Source organism: Pinus tabuliformis, chromosome J, assembly GCF_031772625.1.
Source record: "Pinus tabuliformis cultivar Carrire ecotype Pingquan chromosome J, CPIR1, whole genome shotgun sequence".
Taxonomy (NCBI): Eukaryota; Viridiplantae; Streptophyta; class Pinopsida; order Pinales; family Pinaceae; genus Pinus; species Pinus tabuliformis.
Genome location: NC_142295.1, coordinates 1,241,681,844 through 1,241,698,303, shown reverse-complemented (window position 1 = coordinate 1,241,698,303; position 16,460 = coordinate 1,241,681,844). Strand labels below are relative to the sequence as shown.

Genomic DNA, 16,460 nt, shown 5'->3' with positions numbered 1-16,460 from the left:
AAAATTAAAAAATCTTTTGCAAAGATAAATTTATTTGTTTGGGTAATAATGAAATTAAGTGATTCGATCTTATCTAAAAATGAGGATGTAGCTTTTGGTATCTTACTTTTTCAGATGAGAAAGAAACATGTGAAATGACAATTTCCTAGAGGAACTCTTCCGTGCTTTAGGATTTCAAACAAATTTTTCTAAAGGTACTTAATTTTTTAAGCAAAACTAAGGTACTTAATTTTTTAATCAAAACCAATGAACGCTAATCCCAAGGTCCCCGATTGCGTGTATCTGGCAAGTTGCGTGACATATTATTCTTTCTTTTCCGGAGGTCCCCTTATCTTTTTAGAGAATTATTAAAAAAATTCAATGAATTTGCAGAGTAAATATTATATTCAACGCACTACGATCCAGCCGACACAAAAAGACGTCGTTTGCCACGTTAGTTTTCGACGTTGACGTAAGCAGCTTTGCCACACGTGGTAGACGCAGATTTTCTGAACACTGTTCATTCGCGTTTACGTGGCATTCCAGCACCCGTTGGAACTTCGGCCAATGAAAATTTAACACGTTGCAGAATATCGTATGTGCCGAAATAGCTGTGAGAGGTGCTTACGAGTGATCGTGTCAGGGTTTGTTGAAGCTCTGAATATCATGATGAATGGTTTAGAGATTCTGTGTGTATTTTGTGTCAATGACGGACTGTGAGAAGCTACGGATCTGCAGGACAGGGTAGATCGAGGCCGGTAGTAATTGTGGAGCCGGAAATTTGAAAATTTGAATTGGATCATGTCGTTCCAGTACTCTTCGTCGAGCAGTGGGTTTTTGGGCGTTAATGGGGATCGGCTTCCGCAAGGAAGATTGAGGTGGACGGAGTCTACTGAATGCAGTTCCAGCACAGAGAGCCGAAGGAGTAGTCAGTTTGGCGCGCAGTTGAGGATAAAGCAGGAGGAGATGAGTAGCGATGGAGCTTCTGCGGTATTCAGTCAGAATTCGGTAGCAGAACAGGGAGCGAGATGTGCGGATTGCCCGACTTCGCCTTCCCCTGTTTGTAGTCCTGTCACCACTTCACCTGCTCTGTCGCCTCATAACATAAATGGAAGCAAATCAGTTCGGTGTCGCTGCAATAGGGAATTTGCAGATTCAAGAACTGAGGTATGATTAATTGTTTGTAGGGAATTTGCAGATTCAAGAACTGAGGTATGGTTAATTGCAGCAGAGTAAACTGGCGATTTTTAAAAGTGAATTGCATTTGTAATTGTGTTTCGTTTTTGGTTGGATTTGAATTTTGAATTTCATAGTTTACATAATATTTCTTAGGGCTATCGAACTGTTACAGATTTGAATTTAATCTTATTAGATAGACAATACACTTATAACATGACCATCACCTATAAATTATAGGAGATAATACTTCATAACATGAAGATTACCAATAAATTGAGCAATTTACTCATAAATCAGCTATAAATTACACGAGATAATACTTCATAACATGACCATTACCCATAAATTGAGCAATTTACTAATACGTGTGTTACTAATACGTGTGTTTCTCTTTTTGTTGGGCCTTCTAGAGCTCAATTGTTCTATACAATGAAAATCCGACGCGAGGAAAAGAACCAGTGGAAGCATCAGTTGGGCCGTCCATGGCGAGGTCTGATAAGGCCTCGTTTGGTGTATTGGCTGCCAATTTGTCTTCTAATAGAGAGAGCAAGCCCATTTCAGAGAATCCAGAAGGTACGGTTCTCTTAATCTCTATTGAAGTATTAATGTGCAGTAGCTGTTAACTGAAAGTACCGCATACAGAATTTGTTGAGTCTGTACTTTACCATACATTAGAGAAGTATTCAGAGAATTAATATTATTGAATTGTCCATTTTGTTTTAGAAGACTGAGATAAGGTTTGAATTCTTGCAGAAGAGAGCGATTCAGGAGTCCGAGAAATTCATGTCGCATTGGAGCGGCCGAGAGCAGCAGCGAGCAATGAAACGAGACGATCTGCTCAGCGTCGTCAACACAACTGGTCTGATACTTCCATGGGGTCTTTCGTATCTAGCGACAGCGAAAGTATAAGCTTGAGCACAGAATTTAACAACGTTCTCGCCGCGGCTGCAGCGGCGACGACTAATTCCAGTGCCCAGGCTGTGGATTCTAATAGTTTGATCAATTTATTGAACGAAAATTCAACTGCCAGGTCTCCTGCGAGGAGGGGCACTCGTTTGCCTGGTATTGGAGAAGAAGAACCCACCAGGAGCACCAGTGAGGATGCCGGGGATCGAAACGAGGGCGATGCGAATAATGGTAGAAGGGATAACATGGCTTTGGTACCTACCAGTACCACGACTACGGAAGGAAATCGAGAGCAGAGAAATGCAGGGAGAGATTACTTCGCGCTCGTTCCCGTGGATGGAGCCCCTGAATCAACAAGTATGCATTACAGATTCATCTATTTCATTTGATTGCAGACTCCTTGTACTGTTTACTGTTTAGATAAATCTATGGAAGCTTCAGCACAGAACAGTAATGGATTGTCCCTTGGGACAGTAAAAAATTGCACCAGATGTATTTTAATCTTAGGGGTAAACAATGCTGTAAAAGATTCCTAGTTTTGTTTCTTAGAGAACAATTATAATGTATACAGCTACACTGAACTTTCACTTTTACCGATCGTTAAATAATATTATTTTCATTGCAACATTTGGAAGCATATGATAAAGCAGCAGTAATAAAGAAGATAACCATTTTTCTTCCACTCATTTACGTTATACTTTAGTAACAAAATTAAATCATTTATTATACATTTTATAAAGTTTTATTATTTTTTAAGTCATAATTTTAATAATAAAGAAATAAAATAAATATAACATAGTTTTACTTTATTTATTAAATTAATATATATATATATATATATAAATATAATAATCATACTTTTAATATTCATTTTACATAATAGAGAGAATTTACAATCTGCTTTCTGCTTTATTGGGAGGTATATTTTACTCGATTATAGTTTGAGAATTCCTTTTACAGTCTCCATGTTTGGTTCTACAAACTGTTAAATTAAGAAACAAATAAAAAATATTAATTAATTTTAAATTAATATATATTAAATATTTTGGAAAAATATTTAAGTAAAATTTGAAATTTTAAAAATATATTATTGGATTGTTTTAAGATTTTCTTTTTCGAATTACATTATTTTGGATAAGATTTAAAATACAATTTTTTTTACCTATATAGATTCCACACGTTAAAAAAACTCCTAAAATATCTCACTTGTATAAATTACACAAATAAATTTATAATTTTAAAACAACTTTTACTGAATTCCAAAAAGAAGTCTAATAAATTCCAACCATTTTAAACCATCTTCACCGAAAACCTCCAATTCCATTGTCCAAGTCATTATTATTACATTTTTATAGTTGTCAGTGGATCACCAAATCCATTGATGAAGTGTTTGGATTCTCCGTAAATTTTTTATCTGCCGCGTACTGTCAAAAAAGAAGATAAAAGAAAAGGAAAACTTACCAACCATTTCTTTACAAAACTTCGATGATTAGTTTAGCGTATCTGCTGTCAAAGATGGGAAGATAAAAGAAAAGGAAAAATTTACCAATCATTTTTCTACAAAACTTCAATGATTAGTTTTGGGATATAATGTATTTTATTATTATTATTTATGTGATGGGACTGTATTTTAGTAATAAATATGTAGTTTGTTTATAGGCATTAAATAACAGAGGTTAAATAAGAATTTTTAGTATGATTTTTTAAATTTTTTGGTGGAAAAAATTGAGGCGAAATGTTGATTTGGGTTAGTTAAACTGGTTTTTTGATTGCATATATGGATTCAGCGCCCTGAAAAATTCTGGGGTACAGGAGTTACCCATCAAACTTGTGATTTCAATCATTTCTCACTGGATTTTAGAGAAATTAGACTGGAAAAACCTCCAAAATATCGCACTAAAGACAAACTTGTGATTTCAATAAATTCTCGCTGGATTTTAGAGAAATTAGACCGGAAAAACCTCCAAAATATCGCACTAAAGACAATTAGGACTATATATGGTCATTGTTCGATAACTGACTTGCCAGAATCAAATTGTTAAGTAACTGGCTTGCCAAAATCGAATTATAATATATACAACCCCACTCATTTAATGCCCAATAACTTACTAATTTTCAATAATACACTTTATAATTATTGCTTTTTATTATATTCTTATTCTCAGGTTCCACTTCAGATAGGGACGCTCCAACAAGCTCCTGGGACGCCCAGCATAACGAGGGAGCCATTGTGGAAAGTGGAAATGCTAATGCCGAAAACACTGCGAACAACAGAGCATTTGGCTCGTCTGCTTCCTCGCTGAGAAGTGGTAATGAGAACCGTGTGCCCACTCCAAAGCAACTCGCTCTACAGAAAGAGGTCACTTTACAGAAGGTCAAGAAAGACAAAATAGAAGCCAAGGCCGTCGCTTGGGAAGAAGCGAAGATGGCCAAAGTTGATAACAGGTGAATTAACAAATCAAAAAAATAAATGCAAACTGCTGAAGTTTAATACAATCTGTGAGATATAAACAGGCCCATGTCTTGGGGTGAATTGGCCGCACGGTAGTTAAATCCGGTGTAACGTAACGTTGCCTTGCAGATTCAAGAGGGAGGAAACAATTATTGAGGCTTGGGAGAACGAGCAGAAAGTGAAAGCTAGCATCAAAATGAAAAAAGTGGAGGTATGAAGATCACAGAATTTTATTTATGGTAGATTGGTAGATTGAGAATATCACGAAATTTTATAGATTATAGATTTTGAGAATATTCTAGAATCTTATATAAAGATCAAAATTAATTATATATCTGATATTTACAATATAAATATCATCTTAACTATATATAACACTGCTACAATTTTGCTTACACTATTTTTGCATGCTTCAGAGAAAATTGGAGGAAAGGAGGGCCAAGGCACTTGAGGAAATGCAGAATGAAATCGCTATAGCTCATAGGAAAGCAGAGAACAGGAGAGCTGTCGCCGAGGCTAGAAGAGGTGCTGCAAAAGCCAAGATATCAGAAATTGCTGACAAAATACGTTCGATTGGAAAGCTCCCCAGAAAATTTCTCTTCTTGTAGAAATCCATTGCTATAAAAATTATCTTCTTCTAAAAATTTACTAATAGTACAGCATTCAATTCTATGCTACAGTATTCAACTTTTATAGGCTGAGTATTATTTATTTGGAACGTTTACTAATAGTAAAGCATTCAATTCTATGCTACAGTATTCAACTTTTATAGGCTGAGTATTGTTTATTTGGAACGTGACTATTTAGCTTGGAATCACAGAGGATATGAAAAGAAAGACAGTTTGGAAAAAAAAAGGAAGACAAAGATAGGGAGCAATTATAGTTAAGTTTCAGTGAAAGTAATGTTGCAGCTGTTCACAAATAGTGCAACCATCACTTTGATCAAATAGTATGGGTGCTGTATATAGTAATGCATATAATTGCAGCAGACCTACAATGCTGTATGTGGTAAATGTATTTTGTTGTGAGACCAATGTTATAATATTTTGAAACATATGAGATTTGAACGCATTTCTGAGAATAATTTGAAGGCATGAAGCCATGGTGGAAAGTTTGTTTATGCAACGGGAATATGGACGTTATGGAATTTCAAATTTCAAATCGAGGAAAGGAAGAAAGGGATTCTTTACCGTTGATTTTGTAATCATCGGTGCTTCGACTTCTCTAATGCTTCGAATTCTCTAGCTTGTGGATATTAATATTGCCTCCTGTATTGGTGTGATGTTTGGTTGGTCTTTGAATAGATTAACATTCCTTTTAATTCTTGGTGTGATGTTTGCTAGTTTTTCCCCTTATTATTTTCATGTTATTGGAATGCATTTATTGTTATGTTTTTAAAAGGGCTGTATTGGAAAGAGCCGTGGTAAAAAATATAATGAGAAATTATATATGAGAGATCTGTTATGGAGGGAGATTTTTCTAAATTGGGAATATTTTTAAGTTGAATTTTCATATGGTCTTAACATAAATTTTTAGAATACCGTTTACATGAATAAAAATAAATAGATATCATTTTTTGGGATTCAACTATTTTATGACCATTTTTATGAGAGGTAGTCGTAATTGACTAATTTCTCATTATTTTTGAATAGTTCACTTATCACTCATTGCATCCGGTGATGCTCAGAGAGGTGAAGAAGTGGGATTGAAACTAGTGAAATGAATCACAGGGGTGAAGAAATGGGATTGAAATTAGTGAAATGAATCAACTGGGACGCTATGTGATTCATTTTGCTAGTTTCAATCCCACTTCTTTACCCTTGTGAGCATCACTAGATGCAATGAGTGCTAAGTAGACTATTAAAACATCATGAGAAATTAGTAAGTTGACTACCTCTCATGAAAATGGTCATAGATGAATGACTTACTTAACGAAGTTGAATCCAAAAAAAATGATATCTAATATAATGCACTGCAGAAACCCCTCAATACTTGAATAAATAAATAATTGAGAACAAATTTGGATTGAAAAAATATATGTTATTGGAGGATGGATGCATTTTTTCGGTAAACTATTTGATTATCCTTTCCTTGGGATTATAATGGAGTGTTGGATTCTCATTGAGATGCTTGGTTTTGTACACCTTATTTACTTTTTCCTCAAACTTGGGTGAATTCTAAGTGTTCATGATATCTTTTTCAATTTGATCCTCATGCACCTTTGCTATTTTCCTAATTTTGTAGTGTAATTGAGAACTTATAATGTTGGGTTACCAACATTGATGCTATGACTTAAGATTTTATTATGTGATGTTAGCTTTATTTTTATTAATTTAAATTTAACAAAAATAAAAATAAAAAATCTAGAGCTAAAAGAAGAGGGATAAATAGATTATGATGTTTTGAGCAGAAAAAGTACATTGATTTAATTTACTTTTTTGATGAGATGGTTAATTTGCCCAAGGAGCTTCTAGTAAGAGGTTGGAAAGATGAAGGATCAAGGTGTGATTATAAAAACTACAGGGCGGGTCAACAAAGAGGTTCCTTTTCCTTTAGTGACAAAATGTAGAGAGGTATAAACTTTGTGTTGATTACGAATTGTGAGTAATAGCTTATGTGATAGGAAGTAAATGTGTTGCAACACTTTCTCTTTGGACTAGAGGGATCTTGGGATTGGGAATAGTCTTGTCTGTGTGTGATGGATAGAGCATTGAAGAGGGGATGAAACTACTACACCAAGGGTACTTTTATTAAAGAGAAAATAAATATTTTGTCTCAAAAACTCACTTTTTATTTTAGTTATTTTACATTAAAATTTAATATCAATTGAATTGTCTTAAATATAAAATTTAAGACAAAAACAATTTGAGACAAAAAGAAATTAAGACAAAACTTTATATTTAAGACAAAAATATTTTAAGACAACTTTAAATTTAAGACAACAACAATTTGAGACAAAAATATTTTAGGACAAAACTTCATATTTGAGACAAATATTTTAAGACAAAAAAAGTTTGAGACAAAAATATTTTAAGACAAAACTTTATATTTAAGACAAAAACAATCTAAGACAAAATTATCTTAAGACAAAAATTTGTATTTAAGACAAAAACAGTTTGAGACAAACAAAACTTTATATTTAAGACAATGACCACTTAAGACAAAACTCATTTAAGACAATTAACAATTAAGACAAAAACATATCAATTTAAGAATTGATTATGAGGATACCTTTACTCTTGTAGCAAGGTACTCATCCATTAGATCAATTATTGCTCTAGCTATGCAGATGGGGAGGAAGATCCACCATATGGAAGTAAAGGCAACATTTGTCAATGGGGTTAATGAAGAGGGAGGTCTACATCGAGCAACCAAAAGGTTTTCAAACATTTGAACGTGAGTCTCATGTGTGCAGACTCAAGCGAGCGTTGTATGGTCTCAAACAAGCACCCTGTGCTTGGTACACCAAGATCGATAGTTATCTCACTGGTTTGGCCTTCACCAAAAGCGAAGCGGATGAAAACCTCAATCACATCTTGCTAGAAGGTAAATTGTTTATTATTGTATTATATGTTGATGATTTGGTTTTAACTATTGATGAGCGGTTGATAAAATCTTGTAAGGATGAACTTGCAAGGGAATTTGAAATAAAGGACATGGATCTCATGCATTACTTCCTCGGGTTAGAAGCATGGAAAGACGACGGGGAACTATTTGTCTCTCAAGGCAAGTATGCAAATGAGATACTACAGAGATTCTACATGGAGAGTTGTAAAGCCATGGAGACACCTCTAGCAAGCAGCTAGAGGAAGGAGGATGCCACTTCAAGTGAAGAAATGGATGCTACCATTTATCGGAAACTAGTGGGTTCACTCATGTATCTTGTGAGGACATGACCATATATGTGCTATGCAGTCAACTAGCCAGGCCAAGCTATAGTTAGGCTAATCAAATCATTTTTGAAGGCAGTTTAACATGTTTTACGGTACCTCAGAGGCACTACGTAGTTTGAACTATGGTATAGATGGGTAGAGGGAGTGAAGATTTGTGGCTTCACGGATGAAGATTGGGTGCAAAGTCCATCAGACTGAAAGAGTACATCATGTGGAATTTTCAGTGTTGGGTTTGAAATTATTTCTTATTACAACATGAAGCAAAGATATGTGGTGCTCAACTCGACCGAAGCAGAATACATGGCTGCAATTCAAGCAACATGTGAGGCAATATGGATGAGAAGGATACTTGTTGGATTGTTTTGTTAAAAGATGGATCCAACTGTGATCTACTGTGATAATCATAGTCGCATCAAACTCTCTGAGAATATTGTATTTCACAATCAATCCAAGCATATATATATATATATATATATATGGTATCACCATTTATGGGATTGCGTGTAGAGGCGGATAATGTTGCTACACTACATTCTGACAGAGGAACAAGATGCTAACATTTTGAAAAAATCTTTGTTAAGAGGGAATTTTAAGTTCCATAGGTGCAGGATAGGGGTGGTTGATAATCCATTTCTTTCTGAGAGGGAGTGTTGAAAAATGGAGCAAGAAATTCTCAATTTGATTTTTCCTTGATTAAATTGATCAAATTTGAATTTCCACATCAACAGACAACTTGGATGTTGTTAACTTGTGTGACATGGCTTGTGTCACTTGGTTTACTCAATAAATTTGAGTTGGAGGGGTTAGATTTTAGTTAAGCATGTGTGATTGCTAATTTGTAGCAATCAAAGTCAATCATCTTAAGTTGTTTCAGTTAAACTAGTTCCAACTGTTGGAGGAACTAGTGGAAGGTCAGTTGTGTAATGGGGCTTCAGTGGCAAGACACATGTGGATGGTGACTGCAAAGTGATTTGTGAACCGATGAATCCAACAATAGACCTTGTTAATGATGGTGAAACTTCCAATAAAGAAGTGAATAACATGTGTGGTCTAGTTGGTACGATTCTAGTTGATGATGACCTCTTGGCATTAGAGTTTGAGGCATTTAAGTTTGATAATAGATTCAAAATATGATATTATTGGTATTGACTACACCTTATTTGGAGACATCATTTGTATTGTAGGGGTTGGTACCTTTCCATTAGATGTGATTGGAGATGTGAAGACTAATTAACTTCTAGTAAAGATTCATACTGACTTTAACAAGCCTATGGATGCTTGCTTACAACAGGAGATGCCTCTCGACTCAACTCATTATATTCTTTTTTTGTTCATGCTATTTTTTATTCTCAACTTTCCTTCGCCACAACTTTTCCATTTCGCTAAGTTACAAAGAAAAATAGTCCAATTTTATAACCAATAGAATAATAGCCTCTTTGTACACCTTTAGTGAGCTATGCAGAGCTCTCACCTATCACTATAGCTCAATGAAATGGCATCTAATAGCTCTAGCAGGAAAGAGTCTAATTTTATACCCAAGACACTAGTAGAAATGGAGTAGTTGTGAAGGAAACAATCTCCATTAGGGATTTCCATTTTTGCTGCAACATACAAGAAGAATATTGGTGTTGGAGGAAGAGATAAAAGATCTCTTCCAAAAACACAATATCATCACTCTCCTAGTGCCATTAATTTTTGTTAACTCATTCGAATGTAGGTAATGCATAAGGATTCGTTAGTATCTATGAAATTTTCTCTCTTTTCAATAGAAAAACAAGTTCATCCCAATATTAATATATAAAATAAGGTTCATTAATATGTATGGTTCAATTTTATTTGATGATCCTATTTCTCCAAAGGATATCATTTTTTTGAATTTTGTTTGGTATAAGATATGGTGATACCTTTAAATATAAGGTAATTTTGGGTAAAATTAGAAGTGGAAAAACAAGTTGGGGTTTGAATTTCCTTTGTAGTAGTAGGCTACATGAAATTTCTATCGAAATGTTTTGTTGTGGCCCAACATAGAATAATATTTGGATGGAAAGGTTTGTTATGGGTGGTATGTTTTTTATCCCTTCAACTCATTAGATTCTTTGTTTGTTCATGGTATTTTTTGTTCTCAACTTTCCTTTTATAAGGGGTACTTGATACTACATGATTTATTCATTTGTCATGGCCTAGTGAAAGAAGAAGAATGCAGCTTGTCTCCACAACTTTTCCATTTCGCTAAGTTACAAATAAAAATAGTCCAATTCTATAGCCAAGAGACTAATAGCCTCTTGATACACCTTTAGTGAGCTATGCATGAAGACCTTGGATGAGGGTATAACTACAATCTAGGTTTTTGAACTCAGGAGTTGGTTGTTACATGCATTTAAAATCTACCCCTTTTCCCATTTGATCATTGTTTTCATACTGATGTTTTATATTCTAGATCATTTGATTAAAATTTGTAAGTCTATCTAAATGTATTCATGATTTGGAAGGAATATTTTGATGTAAATGAAGCTTCTATATCTTCAAGAAAGACCTTTCCTAGAGTGGACAATGAGGTAGTGCAAAAAGTTATATGTTGACAAATGCTCTGTTCCTAGTGTTTGGCTTATTATCTTCAATTTATTGGTTATATCATTGTTTCCACTTCTTGCATCTTAAATTACTTTGTTCACATTTTATGCTCATGTTTCTTGGGCTATATTGATCTCATTTTTTTTGGTTTTGCTCCAGATATCTTAGTGAATTGTTGTCACTATCTTTTAAATCAATGGTTGCAGATTCTTCATTGGCATCATAAAGTGGAGGCAAATAGCTGCAACTATTTTTAGTGCCATGGTTATATTGTTCACCATTGTATAAGCACTTGAAATATCCTAAAACAACCCCATTATAGTTGGAACCAAATTCCCACAATCTAGCTATGTTAGCATGATCAACAAGATCCAATGTTTCATGATGAGAATAAATTAACAATGCCATATTCAGGGATCTCATGAGTCACTCTCATTCATGGATGTAGTGTAAGTCCATTACTTTTTTCTAAATTTGGATTATAACAAAAGGAGCCTTCAATTGGGTTCAAGATGTTGTAGCCATGCAATGTATTTGAAACTGGGAGTCCTTGAACCTGTAGACCATTGTGCCATTGTAATATATATTGCAAATTATTGTTCTTACATTTTTTGTTTCTAGAGATGGTTAAAATTCTTGAATTTTTAGCAGCTTACTCTCATTTCCAAGAGTTGCAGATTCTTCGAACAAGAAATATGGAAAATTAATATGTACTTTGGAAGCCTCAATATTCTTTGAGATTATCTCACCCTTAACAATATCTTTCTTTATCCAAGAGTTCTAGTAATTTTAAATATCATTATCTATTCTTCTAGGTGGATGGAATGCTATGTATGCCCACCTACACATATTTAATCCATTAAAATATATCTTAATGTCAATCCTTTAATGCACCACCAAGAACTAATAAATCGATGAAACTTAAACCAACCTATTTCTAAAAATGGTATGCATATGAATGATAAGCTTTTATTCATTTGGACTAAAACTACCTCAATTGATATCAACTCTCAAGTAGTTGATCCATCATAATATGTAGCTCTTTCCACAATGAACGTTGAAGACTTGCCATGAAAGTAAATATGAATCAATGTACAATAATGCTAAAAAAAACCATAGTTTTGGTTGTTGTTAGGCATCTTATTGTTGGGTAAGGAGGGTTTATAGCAATAGGCATTGTTGGTCCCACATTTGTTCAGCCAAGATTTGCACAAGGATGGAGTTTTAGGAGTCTCTCGATTTATTGGAGATTTGACAAAGAGCCATGGCCTTACCTTCTCCACACTAGAGGAACCCTTGGAGTGGACTCACCATGCAGAGCCTTGAAAAGCTATTTTCCCTACTAGACTCACTGTGCAGAGCCCCAAAAAGCTATTTTTTGGGCTATTGATGTGATAATTAACTAAATAAACTTTACCGACTACATTCAATGGTTATGTGATTAAACCCCATGACGAGAGAATAAAAAATTTCAAAGTTGATGAGTGAATCCCAATAAATTCCATATGGCCAGAGCTAGATCCTTTGAAGGAGAGTCCCAAAACTGACTATATCTTTGCGACTCATCATTCTCACTCATGCTTGAGGCTGCGCCCACGCTTATGTTGACTAGGCTATTGAAAAGGATCTATTAGCTTTTCCATAACATCAAACAAACAAAGCATGTTGAAACATAGTAGCAGATTATGGAAGTGGGATAGAGAAAGCGTTAAAGAGTTGCCACATGTAACATCCCTCACTAGGGATTCCTTGAAAACCCTCAGGAGCAATATAGATTTTTCTTTAAATAACATCTTTAGAGTGCACTCAAAACACACTACCTCTAGACAACAAATAACATCAACCATATATATAAGTAATTACAAAAATCAAAATCTTTCAATAGAGCAACAAATTCATTGAGAGTTTATTAATTCATTATAGTTCATAGTCTCTCTTTAGAGTTTGGACTTTAATCTGTGAGACATGAAGATGGGAGTATTTTTCTTATTAGTCCTTATCATCTACGACATGGGACTATAGTAATCGATTGTATTAGTTAGCATTAGTACTTGTGCATATTAATCCAAAGTTTTTATGAACTTTACCCTGTTCATAAAATGACCGTTGTTCTCAACCTATCAATTTATCAATTTAACTTTGAGGACCAATAAGATAATTGATGGTCTTATTTGGCCTCTTTCCAAGGTAGGAAAACTATATCATTGATATTATTCATACAATATCTATGTTCCATGAATTTATTTGATTCATATTTCGAAGATTTGAAACTAATGCTAGCATTAGTCTATAAATATTAAATGCTACATATAACCATGGAAACACTGAAGAGGGCCAGATGGTTTTCTGCATGTTGGTGTGGTGTATAAGGAATGAGACACTTGTTAGTCTTCTTATTCTTCTCCTGAGAAAAATCAACGGCTACCTTTAGATTTAGTTGCAGCTCTAGACTTCTTAACAGGGTGCACAACCTCTCGTTTGCTTTAGCTTGACAACCCAACTTCAACTCTAAATGCTTTAGCTTGACAACCCAAATTCAACTCCAAGGAATTTGATTTTATCTCTGACAATGGAGTTGTGGTTAGTGCTGGTTCCAATCGGATCTAAGACTCGTCCAAGCTACCTAACGTCTGCATCTGAGCTTTGGTAAGTGCATTTCACATAAAACTGCAAACATTCGAGGGAAGACGACGTTAAGAACCATAATCAGTAGAAATTTCATTTGGTAGTATGCGATTATGGAGCTGAAAGGATCGGAAGAAATTTCATTTAGAGGTATCGAGTATGTTGAGAAAAATGTCATATTTTGATTCTATAAATTTCATTTGGAGGTACTGAGTATGATGAGAAAAATGTGGAACAAAATACCATTATAGGTATATTCCATTCTAGTTCAAGAAGTTATATGATGTGGAACTTTCCAACTAGAGTGGACAACACCTTTTTCACACTTATCAACTCTCTAGTTTTATTAACCCTTCAAGCTTGTCTTCATGCAATCAAACTGTAAAAAAAAAGTAAACCTAATCCACTCGCATAAGGCATCATAGCCTATATGCAAATCTTTAAACCCACCATATTGGAGGTGCCAATCCTGATTTCATGCATCTATTGGACTCAAGACTAGCTCGCATGTTGATTAGTCCATTGATATATCAAACTTATCCTCATGCAAGCGAATTGGAATAGACTGGAGGTCATGCAAATGCTAAAATGAAGGTGTCTAGGGTGGTGGATTCCATGCACCAATCGTATATCATGTTGTTTTTTTGGTACTTGCAGTATCATTTTAATCAAATGAAGCACTAACCTTCAAATAATGAAAATAACCATTTGTGATGTCAACCTTGTCAATGCTATAACTTCATCTGAACTCTTGTCACCTACTTATGTCTCCTCTTCATTGTTGTAATGTAATCAATTTAGTGTTTGTTTACAAGTCATCACCATAAAAAAAGCCATAACAACTTTTAAACTTTAAGCCTAATTTTTTCCCACAATAGGATAGTGTTTTAATATGCTCTAGTATTATATGTAACAAACCCAACAACTAGAGTGTTATCCAAGCGATAGGGTCAACTTCTTTGTAAATGCACAACTGGAGAGAGAGAGATATTATCACTTTAAAAGTTAACTTCCTTGTGATAATGGCTATAGGTATCACTTGAGATGAACCCAACACCTTGAGTGTTATCCAAGTGATAGGGTCAACTTCTCTCTAAACACACAAAGAGAGAGACATATATCATCACTTTAAAAGTTAACTTCCCTACAATAATGGCTAGAGGTATCACTTGAAGTGTCATTTATCCAGTGATGTAGGGTATAGTGTCACATATACCAAGTGATGTAGGGTATTGTGTCACATGGAATAAGTGTTTTCCAATGATAAGGGAGTTGGAGATATTTCTTCATTACATAAAAATTTCCTTATCTAGTGACATATGCTAGATATAGACATATTTCCCTCTCAAAGAAGATCACCAAGCGTTATACACTAGACCCATCAAAGTTGAGCTCAAATCCAATCTAGACCCATAAAAAATGAGCTCAAATACAAACTATTGATCAATACACCATAAGGGAAATCCTTGGCGATCTTGGTCACTTAAGAGATTATTGATCAATACACCATAGGAGAAATCCTTGGTGATCTTGGTCAATTAAGAGGCTGATTTTTTCTAGACTCATACCTAGGCTTTTCATGTGAGCTCTAGGTTCTTTTTTAGGAGAGTAGAATGGGTTGTGAAAGCTATGTGTCATACATCATTTTTTGGCCCAAGGAAATCATGTTATTTATGAGAACTCACTCCCTTTAAATCACGAGTGTCATTGACAAAATAGAAACTTTCACAGGAGTAAATACCTTCCCAAATACCTTCATTCAAAAGTTTTAAAAAATGGCTTTGAGTCATTCTAATCAGTGTTATCCCACTAATGTATCTTTTCATACTAAAAATTAGGGTGTAGGGTGTAACCATATATGCTATAGCCCTCAACCATTATTTCTCATGAATCATTTCATAAGAATACAATGGTGGCATATATCCATATTTTCTTGGTGTCTATACAAAATGGTAGGCCAGGTATTTATATTACTTTTGGTAAAAAAAAATTCCCAAAGAAAAAATCAGCAACTTTCTATTAATAAAATGAAAAGTTACATTGTAGTAGATGCATTGAAGCATTCCAGAGGTTGTCCTGAAAGACCCATGTGCATGACACACACATAGTAGCAAAGCTACCCAGGAAAAAAAAAAAAAAAAATTAAAATTAAAATTACACATTGCCAAAAACATTGGACTTGTCTTTTTTGCCTTTTTTCTTTTGAAATTTTTGCCAGGCCCATAGAGATGGAGGGGAGGTGACAATTTCCAGCTGATTATTACTTGTAATATTTGAGGTTTCTTTTTCTGAATCAGATCTTTTGGAAGTAACTAGTCACTTATTTCTAGCGTTGCCTTGGTTGTTGTTATTTCCTTCTACTTGGCTTTCAAGTATCGGATTAACCACTGAGTAATTTGGATTCTCTAGTTGCTTCTTCTGATCTTCCTCCTTTTCATCTCCCATCTCATATGAGCTTTGTTGTTTTCTTGTTTCTTGTTGTTGTTGGGTTTCATTTTGTTCTTCTTCATCATCATCTGATGATGTGGGTTCTAGAAATTGCCATCCTTTTTTCTTTTGCATTCTCTTTTTTTTTTTTTTCTTTTTGCTTCTTTGCATGTATTTTGCAGATGCCCTGTTTGGTGGCAGGCCTTGCATCTAAAGGCTATATTTTCAAAATCAAGCCACTGTATCCACTTAAAATCTTTATGTGTCAGATTTATGCAATTAGGGAGGCCTTTACTCAAATCCATCTCCACACAGATGCATGCAAATGTGAAGATTCCTTTGTCCATTCTTTCTCAATCTGTCTTTAGGTAACTTCCGAGGGAATTCCCTATGCTTTCTAGAACCTGATGGTGCCAAAAAGGGAGTGG

The 16,460-nt window shown here is 34.5% G+C and overlaps 1 protein-coding gene and 1 pseudogene across 2 annotated transcripts; one reads left to right on the top strand and one right to left on the bottom strand.

Moving 5' to 3' along the window:
• The first annotated feature begins 608 nt into the window (after positions 1-608).
• LOC149231694 (uncharacterized) lies at positions 609-5,600 on the top strand. 2 transcript variants are annotated; one of them, XM_089379256.1, is made up of 6 exons: positions 609-1,146; positions 1,569-1,731; positions 1,912-2,421; positions 4,230-4,509; positions 4,646-4,727; positions 4,933-5,600. In XM_089379256.1, the coding sequence occupies exons 1-6, from the start codon at positions 781-783 to the stop codon at positions 5,122-5,124; spliced, it is 1,593 nt and encodes a 530-aa protein (XP_089235382.1). In that variant the 5' UTR covers positions 609-780; the 3' UTR covers positions 5,125-5,600. The 2 variants fall into 2 exon arrangements, with proteins under 2 accessions (XP_089235382.1, XP_089235383.1); XM_089379257.1 differs by having other exon boundaries at positions 1,085-1,191.
• Positions 5,601-11,090: 5,490 nt separating this feature from the next.
• Positions 11,091-16,460, bottom strand: part of LOC149231693 (uncharacterized) — a 28,655-nt pseudogene continuing 23,285 nt past the window's right edge.